This window comes from Trachemys scripta, chromosome 16 (genome assembly GCF_013100865.1).
Source record: "Trachemys scripta elegans isolate TJP31775 chromosome 16, CAS_Tse_1.0, whole genome shotgun sequence".
Taxonomy (NCBI): Eukaryota; Metazoa; Chordata; order Testudines; family Emydidae; genus Trachemys; species Trachemys scripta.
This window is the reverse complement of record NC_048313.1, coordinates 11,391,761-11,405,271: the sequence shown is the minus strand read 5'-3', so window position 1 is coordinate 11,405,271 and position 13,511 is coordinate 11,391,761. Positions and strand designations below refer to the sequence as shown.

General features: G+C 48.2%; 1 protein-coding gene across 1 annotated transcript in view; it reads right to left on the bottom strand.

The window, feature by feature from the left end:
- The window catches only part of ASIC1 (acid sensing ion channel subunit 1), a 102,567-nt gene extending 89,790 nt beyond the window's left edge, over positions 1–12,777 (bottom strand). The window contains exons 1-3 of the mRNA XM_034791733.1: positions 11,832–12,777; positions 10,990–11,384; positions 6,443–6,638 (exon numbers count right to left, since the gene is read on the bottom strand). Of these exons, the coding sequence (XP_034647624.1) occupies positions 6,443–6,638; positions 10,990–11,354 (561 nt within the window). The 5' untranslated portion in view covers positions 11,355–11,384; positions 11,832–12,777. The remainder of the gene's footprint in view (positions 1–6,442; positions 6,639–10,989; positions 11,385–11,831) is intronic.
- Between the last annotated feature and the right edge of the window lie 734 nt (positions 12,778–13,511).

Here is a 13,511-nt window from a genome sequence, read left to right as displayed (position 1 = left end):
TAAAGGAATGCTGGGCCAATATTCTCAGAAAGGGAATCTTGAATCTCAAACATTTAGATGGGGAGCCTGACTGTAAGAGTCACACCCATCCGCCCCATACAGTACCATGTGATCTGTGCGGCCAATCAACAATAGCTTGTATATCAAATGCTTGTAACCAAGGAATTACTAGTAAAGAATTCTATGGCAAACAATTTGGAATGAGAAAATAAATACCAGAAAATTGAGACAAATTCATCTACAGGAAGAGGCAAAATGCATCTGTGAAAGGAGTTATAGATGATTCTCCAAACTCTAGGTGTGACAGAGAAGCTCTGAGCAAGCAGAGCCAGGGAGGTATGCCCCAACTCAGACATGCGAAGTTCAAAGGTGAGGGGAAGCAGAGCTCTGCAGGAGGAGCCTGTATCCAGGCTGTCTGTCTGAAGGGTGGAAAGAAGAGAGCCAAGCACACAAAAGAAGAGGAAGAAAAAGGAGCAGAAAGGGGAGGAGTTATGCAGGACCATGACAAGCAGGAGGAGCAGTGGTGAAGGGTCCAGAGCGCTGTCTCTGGCATAAGAGGAAGGTGCTAACATGCAACCCATGATAAGAAAACTGTACAGGGCTGTACATGGGATGGGAGAGGGGGGTTGTTTGCCACAGGTGACTGGCTCTAATTAATTAATAATTCATATCCAGATCTTAGCAAGCACAGTATTACATCGCCAGATTGCTCAGCCATGGCAATAAATAACTCAACCCCATTCCCACATCATCCCTGCAGAACACTCAGAACCAGATCCTTGGTTCTCTGCTACCAGCATTGTCTCTTTCCTTTCTCTCCTCTTCCAACCAGCCCTAGCCTCCCATTCCTCTTAAAGAGGTAGAACCCCCAATATCAAAGCAGACAGAACTGTTTCAACCAAAGCACAATGCACACTTGACACTGAGACTACTATAAGAGCACCATACACCAGGCTTAAATTTGCAAGTTGCTGAGTGCCTGAGAGATGCTGACAGTAACAGATCAGAGGTCTGAATGTGGGCCTGGGCCCAGGGCTGCAAATGGTCCTGCTCCCCTCATTGCTGCAGGCAAGGGACGAAGGCTGCTGCTCAGCTCCCAGAGACTTGGAGGGAGGGGGGTGCAGACCGTGGTGCGAATGAGAGGGAATCCCCAGAATCTGCAGCGTGTTTGAGCCATGGTACGCCGCAGTGTTAGATCTCACAGGAAAGGCTCCTTCAGATGGCCCCAGGCCCCAGCACAAACTAACCAGTTTTTTTAATGCAGTTGAGGCTGCAACTGCCCATGCAGAAAGAAGCCTGTGGCACCAAACCCAGTTCAGTACAGCGCTGGTGGAAGTGATCCAAGCTGGGAGAAGGGAGGCAGAGGCAGCAGAAATTAACCTTTAAGAAAACCTCTTAAAAAGCCTCTGGCAGGTTTTTCCATCTTTCATATTAAAAAACAAAACCCTCTGAATGTTCCTGCTTCTCACATTGTCTCGAAAAAAAAATCTCACTCCTTTCTTGGATTACTGCTTTTTAAGGCTTAATACAAAGCCAGATCCTGATGTGATGCTCTGGGAAAAGCCTGCCCCAGGGTTCATTCCAAGATAATAGGATATGAATTACAAACTGGATAAACAGCACTAAGTGACACCACAATCCCCTCAAAGTGTCTCCAGTGATCTACGGCTGCCTTTAAGGGTTTTTTCCCTTCTGTGCAGATGGGTATTTCCCAGCACAGCTCTACCATTACTTGAGCAAACTCCCTGGAGAATCAGCTTGGGGGGGGGGGGGGGGGGGAGAGAGAAAAAAAGAGAGGGGGGGGGGGAGGGGAAAAAAAGGGGGGGGGGAAAGATAGGGGGGGGGGAGAAAAAGAAGAGGTAGGAACAAGTTGATGCATGAGAGGCTGGGAAAGAAGAGAAGAGAGAGTGGAAAAGACTGAGTGAGTGGAAGGGGGCTGACTGGATGGAGAGAGAGAGCACGTAACAGACATGGGAAGGGAGAAATGGATTGCTACATCATTTTCCTCAAGTGAAATGATATTCTGCATTAACACAAACACCCCTGACAAAGCCCCTGGAGCCCATGTGCAGGGAAACATGGCCAAATATTTCATAACTATTTCAGCGAGAGGGGCTGCAGGAACTCTAGTGATGCAAAGGCAGTGACAGAGCAAAGGCTTCTTCTAACATATTATGCACAAAACCTGCATGTTCAAGGCTGCAAGGGGAATGCAAAGAGCAGCATAAATATAGCACGGAGCCAGCTTTTTGTAATCAAATCCATTAAATCATATCAACCTGCTCACAAGAAATAATCCAGGAGGTAATAATGAAACAGCCAGTAATATAGTCTGGTTGTTCTTCGTCCCAAGTGTGAGATGCAAAACAGACTATATTCTAGAGCAGAACCCTCATAAAGAGAACGGACTAATCCAGTGTCACATTGAGCAGCTTAGACCTTTCACAGATAGACTCAGATCACCCTGTTCCAAAGGTACCAGCCCCAATGTATAAGCTAACAGGGACTCTCCATTAGCTATTAGCAATACAGAGCCTAGGACACACAGTGCAGCAGCTCTGATTCCATCCACAGGAGGGCAGTGCTGCCCATGCAAACTAGCTAATTCACCACACTGTTCAAAATTACTGATTAAAAAAAAATAGCTGCAGTTACCCTCTCTCGATATACACTGTCCCATCTGCAAACACTGACATTGAGATACCTCATTCAGTTGCATTCAGGCCTGAACTCACAACTTCCATCGTGGTTTATCATCACCTGCTGCAACCCCCATGACAGTGACCATTGACTTAGCATTGGATACAAAAACCTCCTTGCATATTTGCAAATCTACTGTCAGCTAAAAACAAATGTGCAGGATGGCTCAAAGGCCAGCACCTCAATGCTACCATCAGTCCAATTCATTCTGCTGAGAAACTGTCAGTCAGAGGCAGCTTGTACCACCTACTTCTGGGAAATCCAATCAGTAAGCCCAAACTGATGGAGAGGTGGAGCTGAGGTTCCTCAAGTCATTTGGAAATGCTCAGCCTGGAGTACTTATTGCTGTCATCAACTGCAAAAATAGAATAGTTTGTACTTAAGTAAGCATCTTTCGTTGAGGGTCTCAAAACCCTTAACATACATATTAGAGTTAGGTATTATTAACAACACACTTGAATGAATTATATTTCATAACCATCCTCCTCATATGATGTGGGTAAATGTGAATTATCCCCATTTCATAGATGGAGAAACGGAGGCTCAGGCAAGGGAAGAAAGTTGCCCAGTGTCAAAATAAAGCCTGGAGTTCTCTGCTCCACCTACAGATGACACTACCGTGGGTGTACCAAAAACACATGAAGAACAACACTCAGCTGAGTGAATGTCTGAGCTGCTCACTGGTGTAAGTACTGCTCAGGTCACACTGTACAGACTGCAACCCATGGCCTGTGTTTGAGGACCCAACAGTGCAAGATTGATGCTGCAGCAACCACCACTTTCCACTTCTGTTGTTCCGGTCATCTGAGAATGTGAGGCTCTTTATAAACATGAATTAATTCTCACAATATCCCCACAAGGAAGGAAAGGGGAATATAAAGATGGTTTCACCCTCCACTGAAATGCAGCCATCTCTGGGGTGGAACATAGCGACTGTTTAACAAACTAAACAACATGGGAGTTAATGAAGTTAATGGCAGTTAATGAAGAGGAATCTTGTATCCAACTGAAACTCTAGAGGGAATTTAATGAGGCACAATGGAATAACTTGGGCTGGAATGTGACGTGGACACCAGCACTTGAGCAAAGTGTCATGGGACCTCTAATGACAATAACCATCAGTACCTCAGCTTTCTGAGACAGCAGCAGCTCATCTCATTACTCTCGATGTAGTCCTCCCAAAGATTCCCTCTCCCCACTTGATACAGACTCAAGAAGCAAGAGTGCCACCTATAATGTCACAAACAACACCTTCTGCAACATCAGAGGTTTACCAACCAAATACCAACCCAGGCCCAACCCTGCTCAGCTTGTGGAGAATCCTAGCATGAGGGATGGCTGACGTCTTTGGAGGTGGGTGGGGGAACCTACCCTGGATTTGTGTTTCTTCCAAGAACCATGAAGCCAGAGAAGTAGGACCATGTTCCATTAGCAGCACCACAATTGAGCCTGTTCTCAAACACAAAGTGCCAGCTCTCTCCACTGAACTTATTAGCCAACTTTCAAAGTTCTAGTATTGTATAATTTACAGATGCACCTGAGAAAGAGGGAGAGACACCTATCATAGAGGCTCTATTGTGTATCGGATCTATGTGTCAGCATGAAACAAACACTGCACAGTACAGAGGGAGATGACAAAGCTCGAGTGAGTGACTGAAAATTATATTCCACTGATACATGGAGCGTCTGTGTGTCTATTTATGTTTCTCAGTCTTGTCATTTGTCTCGCTCACTCTCCCCAGATTTTCTGCTGGTGACATCTCATTACAGTGCCGCTCAATGGAAAAGAAGCTCCAGAATAGAGGGCAGGGGGCTGAGATCTGGGGAGAGGGATTTCCTCTTACTCCATGAGAGTCTGCACTCTTCGGGCAGATATTTTCTGAGACTGCCCCGAAGGCTGCTCTTGCAAAGGGGAAATGGCGCAGAGGACACACTGGATAGTTCACTTGCCATGGATGTACTGGCAATTAGAATTCTAAAATGTAGTGCTAGAGAGAAAGAATCTAGACTAAAGAAAAACTGATAAACGGAGAGAGAGAGAGAAAAGAGAGAGATAAAAAAGATAGAGCAGGAGAGACACACACAGATTGAGAGAGAGATTAAATATAAAGAGTACAGAGAACCAGGCATGATCTGAAATTTGTTACTCAGAGCAAGGAGCACCATCAGGTCCCATAGAGCTGGCACTAGCCCCCAGCACTTGACTTCTGAGACAGAGGCCTTTAAATTCTGCTGCCTGTTGACTCTAAGGGGTGTCAAGCCCTGGGCCCCTCATGCCCCACTGGCTTGGTTGGTGCTTTATGTGGCCTACACAACAGTCAGATTCTGAAGAACCCCAGCTTTAGTCTTAAAAACCAAAAATAAATTAAAACCCTTATATTGCATAGAAAATATCCCAAATGTGACCCAAGTCTAACCGAGGTCTGCACAGAGCCTGAAACAGTAAGCTGGTCCGCCATTAATTTCACTGAGTTGTTAGTTCTAAACCCTAATGATGGGTCTTTAATAATGTCAGTATTAACTATTTCACTGCTGCACATTTTAGAAGATGGAGTGGTAGAGAGAGAGGGAGGTGGCTACAGGCAGGCAAATATCATATGTATAGCTGGCAGCTCCCTCCTTTCTTGGGCATGTCAATTCAAACACACAGAAACCTGGGAGATCCAAGTTGGCGTCACATAATTTCCCTCCTCATACTACCAACGCTTCCTGCCACATCTGCAGTTGACATGATCCCCATCACTGGAGGTTTTAAGGACAGGTTAGACAAACACTTGACAGGGATGGTCTAGGTATGGCTTGGTCCGGTCTCAGTGCAGAGGGATGAACCAGATGACCTCTTGTGGTCCCTTCCAACCCTACATTTCTATGATCCTTTGACATGTCATTCTGCTGAGCGAGAGCCCCCCACCACATACACACCTCACCACTCCAGAATCATTGCAGTCTCTGTACCAACCACTCTGGCTCCTGCAGCACAGTATACCCACTTTGCTCAGTATCACTTGAGCCATCGGTTACCACCAGGATTTGCCCACTTCCAGGACCTGCCCACTAAGGGCTGGAAAATTTGCCATGATATGTATGTACATGATTATGGTGTGCCAACCTCAACCCCTCTGAATCACATACCATGTTCAACTACAGAAATATCTACACAAGAGTCACAGAAATACCTGCCAAAGGCTACACAATGTCCACAAAGAGCATGGATGGATGCAGATCCAAGTGTATTCTCTCTTGAAAAGTTCCCCCTCCTTTTGTAATACCTGCTATTTGGTGCAAGCCAGTTCTTGTCAAAGGCAAAGGATGTGCTATTCAGACACATAAGAGAGTTTGCATAACCACTGACAGAAAAATTCTCTCGGTCTCTTTTTCAAGTCCTCCCTCCAGCATGTCACCATCAGACATATCCACCCTGGACACATGACTATACCATATCCACAGTAATTCCCATCCTAGAACGTGGCCACAGAAACATTCACCACAGAGAGTCGACGTAATGTTTGCAGAGGGTGCCCACGAGCAGCACCCACCATGGGCCACCCCCATAATGTCCCACATCAATTCCTATTGTGTTCACAGCAATGCCAGCCACAGATCCTACACACAGTGTAAATTCACAAGACACCCTCATCTCAGGATACAAATCTAGATCAGAAAAGCAGTGGCATGATCCAGATTGCTCTAGGCACAGCATTATTACAAAGGATCAAGAGTAGAGGAAGCCCACAGCACTTACCACTTTGAAGTCCTCTGGGTTGCATTCCATTCCACGGAAGAAGCAGGACAGCAGCATCTCCCGGATATCATGGCCAGCCCGATCATAAAACTCCAGCATGTTGAAGGGCTTTGGCTTGAAGTTTCGGAAGTTGGCCTTATCGTGTAGGATCTCCAGCTGCTTCTCATCAGCCATCTGGGTGTCTGGGATCTCATACCTGGGAAAACAGGGCACAGAGACTTCTTAATCCTTGTTGGAGCGAGTCCTGTCCTCGCATATACAGGTGCAACTCCCACCAAGCTAATCTCTGCTCTGAATGTCACCGATTACTTCAAAGGAGTTATTTCCACATTGACACCAATGTCATCAGTGATAGCAGAGCTGGCCCACTAACTTAAGTGGGATGTCTATAATTGGAGGACAGAATGTAACCTTGTAGTACAGCACCAATGCCCAGCATCCAGGCACCTCCAGTACTGACACAAGACTGTGTCTCCTCTGCTGTAGAATAACACAGCACCCTTCAGCACTGAGATATGCCTGTGTCCCTTGTGCTACAATATAGCACAGGGCCTAGGCCCAAATGCCAAGTTTTGTGCTGCTCCATGCGTGACATTTTAAGAACATTTTTTAATCACACAAATTGCATATTTGCAAATAATTTCCATAGAACCATAAATTTCAGCATATGACAATGCACCTTGCCCCAAGTAGGGTGATCAGCCATGGGAAGGGCTTACCAAGGGTCATAGTGGATTGTCCATCACTGGCAGTGTTTAAATCAAGTCTGGATGTTTTCTAAAAGAGACGAGGTGAGACCAGATAATCACAGTGGTCCCTTTTGGCAGGCCATGGAGCTGCACAACACGTGCCAGCTGTGATGGGTGCCTGTGAGGAGGGGATGGTGGGTGCTGGTGATAGCTGAAGGTGCTGGGGGCACTGGCAGCATGGGTGCTGGGTTAGGAGGCCTGGCCATGCTGGGGTAGCTGGAGGTGGAGTCTAGTGCACTTTGCCCACCCACAGCACTTTTCCACTAAGCATCTCAAAGTGATGTATAGCAGTAACTAACAAGGATAAAGATAAAAAATCCTCCATATCTGTTGGCCCAGAACAATCTCAAACCAAGATCTATTTACACGGTGCAGCCAAGAGGATCTGAGCACCATCATTGCCAAGAGGCACTGGACACGGATTGGTCATGTGCTTCGGATGGCAACTGATTCCATCACCAGAGTAGCAATAAGATGGACACTTGAAGACAAGCAAAAACAAGGCCACCGGAAAACATCATGGCAAAGAGCTGTGGAAGCTGAGCTGAAAAACCTGGGGCACAGCTGGGGAACCATTGAAAGACTTGCCAGAAATAGACAGGAGTGGAGGAGCTTCGTCACTGCCCTAAACACCAGAGGTGGATGATGATGAAGAAGGATAAGCAGGGTTCAATCGTTCACCACTGATACACAGCCAATCTGCATTTCATCATAGGAAGCCATGACACTGGGCTAGATGGACCACTGGTCTGACCCAGCATGGCCATTCTTATGTTCTCATGTTGCACCTCTCGGGCAGCATGACAGCTGCCTAACAACAGACTTGCTAAACAAAAGGCTAGGACAGGAAATGAGGAAGAAAACTACATCTGACTGAGAAGGGGGGGTTGTGGAGAAAGAGTTAGGGACGCTGAAAGTAACTATCAGAAACGTAAATGGCCAGGGCACAGGTTTTACCACCCTCTTACAACCACCAGCATGGGATCTTTTCATTTAATCTGAGCAAAACAGCACAGCATCCTTCTAAGACTATACGGGGGCACCGGCTCAATACTAACTCAGAGGGAAGGCTGCCCTCTACTGAATCACCAGCACCTCTCCCTGCAGCTCTGGAGCGAGTCAGTCCAACCTGGCTTAGCTTGTGCGATCTGACAGGCTGGCAGGAGATGCTGATACAACTGCAGGCAAAACAGGTTTTGCCAACCTACTTTAAGGTGCAGCCTGTGTGTGTCTCCATGCCCCCTTCCTTCCCGTCTTATAACTCATTCACTTACTCATCCTAATCGCACAGCCTTTCTTTTATTCAGTAGATGAAAATGTCTTTCCTCTGTTGCCTTGGGTCCAGATCCTGCTCCCATTTTTATGTCGGTGTGAGTTTCCCTGTTGACTTTAGTGGGAGCAGGATGGGCAGGGCCGGCTCCAGGCACAGGCGAAGGAAGCAGATGCTTGGGGCAGCCAATGGAAAGGGGCAGCACGTCCGGGTCTTCGGCGGCAATTCGGCGGCGGGTCCCTCAGTCCCTCTCTTCCTCTTTGAGCTGCCGCCGAAGTGCCGCCGAAGAGGAAGAGAGGGAGCGAAGGACCGCCGCTGAATTGCCGCCGCCGAATGGAGCAGCACGATTGAGCTGCCACCGAAGTGCCACCGGTCAGCTTTATCTTTTTTTTTTTTCCGCTTTGCCGCTTCAGGCGGCAAAAAAACTGGAGCCGGCCCTAAGGACGGGGCATTTATTTGCATGTACTAGGACCTGCTTGAACACTGACTGAGGATTCACACAACAGATTGGATCAAATATGCAGCCACTTTGGGCTTGTCTACACGGTGCAGCAAAGTACTCTACAGAGGTATTGTTTGGAGAGAGCTCTAACATGTTGCACTCCAACTGCCCCATATAGATCCTGCTGGCACACTAACATGAAACTTTTAGAGTGTGCCAGCAGGGTCTACAAAGAGCAGTTGGAGCACAACACATTGGAGTGCTCTACAGATCACACTCCTGTACAGCACTTTGTCACACCGTGTAGACAAGCTCTTAGGGTTTCATGTTTGTGCCTCTGCTGCACACAGTGGCCACAAGGATCTTCACAGCAACAGCCAGGGTATTACTCCAAAAGCGAAGACCCATGATATCAGCTCTTAGCAGTATAGGGCCTAGGACACACAGCTGAGCAGTTCTGATTCTATCCAACAGCAGGCAATGCTGCACGCGTGTGCATACACACACACCAGTGGCTGTCACATTCTGCAGTGACGTGCACAGGGATCATTAGTTTTCATGCTCTCAGGCATATTACAGAGAGCAGTTACAACAGCAGCCAGCTCATTCAAAGAGCAGGAGCTGCTGCCAGTTTAGAATGGCCAAGAATTGTCATTGACAAAGGCTGGGGACTGGGCAGAGAGCTGCCACCAACACAGCACAGATGCTGGATAACACTGACAAGCCTGGAAGTGGAAAGCAAATGCTTAATGGGAAGAATTGATAGTGACCCATGTAAAGAGCAACAGAGGGTCCTGTGGCACCTTTAAGATTAACAGAAGTATTGGGAGCATAAGCTTTCATGGGTAAGAACCTCACTTCTTCAGGGCTCTGTACCAACATGGGGAAAATCCAGTGGCACATGGACTGAATGCTAATATGGGGAAAGTGCATAAGAGCCCTTGGGTCCCATACTAATGTTTGGCAGAAGCATCTATGGGAGTCCTTTCCTACACAGTGTGGGCGTCTGGGCATTATATCATGGGCACTTCCTCACTGTCCCAGCCCCAGCTGGCCAAGGGAGTTTACATCTCCCTAAAGTATAGATAAAAACACTATTGCCATCTGTCCTGCCATCTCCTTGTGGTACCTTGGATCTGCCTGCATGTGCCACTCATCCTGTGGACAAAGAGACTCGCCAATATGTGCAGAGCTGTTTTGCTTTCCTGCAACCGACCATCCATGTGGGGCATGGGGTGCAGGAAAGCAATCCATGCCACACCCTCCCCTAATATACCCACCAGGTCTACCAGCCAACCACCCAGGGTAGCACTAGCATCTGAGCCTCATCCTGAGGAGCAGTGTGTTAACGGGATCACTTTGGGCTCCTGCTCTCGGTCTTTTTCTTTGTTGGCAGATGCCAGGAAGACCCCAGGCCAGATTCAGCTGTGGCTGTTGACTTCATTGGGGTTGTGCCCATCCGTGCCAGGGCTGTACTCACCCATCATCTCATCTTTCACTTGCATACCACAAAAGAAGTCCTTATTATAGCAGTCTTAGCACAGGGCTGCTGAGGCTGCCCACGTTGGTGTGCGACCACCTCCCCTCCCCAGCTACTCACACAAGTGGCAGTTCTTTTTTCCCATTGGAAAGTGCCATTTTTCCCAAGTGCCAGCGGTGGGGTGGGCATGAATGTGATCAGGGTGTGAATGTTATCTTGGGCATTCAGGAGCAGACAGGTATGCATTGCAGAGGGAACTGCTTTAGATGCAGAGTATGGGACTAAATTAGACCTGAATATTTAAATTAGGCCTGAATATTGGGGCAGCATATCTCCAGGAATGTATACAGGGAAGTGCACATGTAGTGTGTGTAGGTCCACATGGTGCATGGAGCCATGTGTAGCTTATGCAGGTGCATGGATGTATCTCTAGTGCCAGAGTATCGTGTCTGTCGAACACCTAGGTGCAGATGTGCACACAGTGCCCTGTTGGTTGTGTGCACATAGATGTCAGCACATTCAGATGCGTGGTGCTGTACTGTCCCATCTAGATCAGCAGTGCTGAGCTCATGCAGCACCCTCAGGGCTTGGCTTCTCTGGACCCACCTGTTATTGAGCAGAGCGAGGAGCTCCCCAGCATGGTACAGGTCATTCTTTGTTACACGGCTGAAGCGGAATTCATTGAGGTTGCAGAAAGTGACAGCAGGGAAGGTCAACCTGGTTGTGGCCACTTCATCCAGCTTGGTGACATGAGGGTAGAGGAAGTAGTATTGGATCCTTTCCGTGCAGACATAGGCCAACAGGGCCACAGAGCCCAGGAAGCAGAGAGTCCAGAGGATGCGCTTGAAGGAGAACCTCTCATAGGAGATGATATGGGACAGGCCATGCAGAGTGGAACTACTGGCAAAGGCCTGGATACTGACTGGATGGCCATTCTCCACCTCCTCCTCGTCCACTTTCAGGTCCATCATAGTCAGGGCTGAGATACAGAGCGGGCCACTCTATGAAGAACAGAGAAGCCCATTACTCCCAGCACGGACAAATGGACAGGCCAGCCTGGATGCTGCTGCTCTTCCCAGGCGAAGGACCTCAGCAGGGACAGCAAAGATGCCATAGCGGGAGAGGCAGTAATGAAAGGTGCATTCCCAGTGGACTCAACATCCCAGGAAATGGAGCGAATGACGGGAATCCTGGGAGGATGCTCCCAGATGCCTCTGAGGGATTCCATTCCAGGCACTGGGTTTTTGAACACAGTCCCTTGTATTTCTACATCCCTCCCACCCTGTTTCTGTCACTGTGATGTCCATACACCAAACCTAGTTACCATTCTCCCCCAAACTCTTTCACCGGCTTATCAGATCCTCCCCCTTTCCTCCACCTCCCCCCCCCCCACCACACACACAGCACTAGCATGTCAAGAAACAGACCAAAGAAACAAGAATCCAAACCTGAAGGCAGGGTCAGCGTCCAGGGCTGGGTCCACACTGCTCCTGTAGGGCTGGTCCCAGCAGCAAAGAAGACAGGTCCTTGCACTAGGGTGGACCTCCCTCCACCTCTCGCCGTCTGGATGAGAAGAAGGGAGCGAGGGAGACGCATGCACGGAAGGATGTGAGAGTCACAGAGACTGGCAGGTGGAGGAAAACCGGAAAAAGAGGGAGAGAAATAAAAATAATCCTAACCCTTCAAGTATCTTAGGAGGGAAGGTGCGATCCTGTGGGATCTGGGCTCCACCAAGGAGCCTGTTCACTGCAGCTGCTCAGGGAAATCAAAGAAGATCATAGCTGGAAAGGAGGCAGCTGAAGGGAGAGAAGAGCGATTGAGAAAGAGAGCGAGCAAGCGAGCAGGCGTCTGTATCCCTGCCAAACACATGGATACCTCCCCTTGTGGCTATTCAGAAGCTTGTTATTCCTTCAGATGCATAATCCGCATGAATTCATTGTCTCCGTGCTGGTGGGGCCCAAATGGCGAGCGGACGGGTCCTGCAGGGGCTGATGGGGAGCTCAGTGAGAGTGAGCGAGGGAGAGAAAGACAGACCAGGGGAGAGGAGGAGGAGGAGGAGGAGAGCAGCTCTGGAGGTACCGAGGCAGTGCTTGCAGTCTGGCTGTGCTGTACTGGCTGGCAGAAGCTGTTGAGGCTGATGCTGTGTGCATGTGGATAATGTGTGTGTAAGACACTCTCCCATCCCCCCTTGCTCTCTTAATCAATGCTCCGCTCCTCTCTCGGCTGATGCCACTGCCTGCCACAAACACACCATGTCCTGGTCAGGGAACAATCCTGCATTGGCTGAGGCATGAATCCGCTGATCTAATAGGTCTTTGCCATACCGTCCCTCCTAGGATTCTCAATCACAATTTTACCAATTCATCCCAAACCCAGTGGCAGAGCCTAGTCTGTAACAGCAGCGTTGCTGTGACCAGAGCAGTCTCTATGCTTTTGCCTCTGTTCAGTCTTTGTGATGGATCAGTGAGGCTAGAATAAGGAGGAGCTGAATAGCCACTTGTCTAAGTCCCTCTCTCTCCCTGAGTCTGGCAGGACAATGGTGAATCTAAGTGATTTATTTCTATCCTCTGAAACTCTCTGGGCCTGATTCTCTATCCCCTGCACTTTGTGTCATCATTTACTCCAGTGCAAAGTGGGTGTAAAACACTACCAAATCAGAATAAATATGCACATTGCACTTACAGCTTTACAAGGAAAAGGGCATGGAGTCTCAAACACTCTTTTTTCCTAGCTCTACAAGTTCAATCATTTCCCAGTGAAGCAATTCCTCTTTTTCCCCGCCCTCCGGCCCGGCCCCATTTTTCTATAGTTTGCAGAGCCTTGCAAAATAGTCATGAAAATTCTCTCCGCAGCTCAAAAACCTGCTCATCTGCCCTGACCATGAGGATGACAACAGAGAAATAAAACCCCAAAGACAGCTTTACTTGCTCATAAAAAATAACACATTAGACTTTTCCCCAGATGAGCAGCCAAGTGGAATTCTGCAAGGAAGGCAGAGTGGAGGTAGAGGAGGGGACTGGTGGCCCATGATTCCTGGGTTCTGTTTGTACGGATGAAAGTGTTTAGGGTTCTCACAGCTCAACATCTCCATGTACATAACCATGAAATTGTGATGCCTTTTGCTTTCC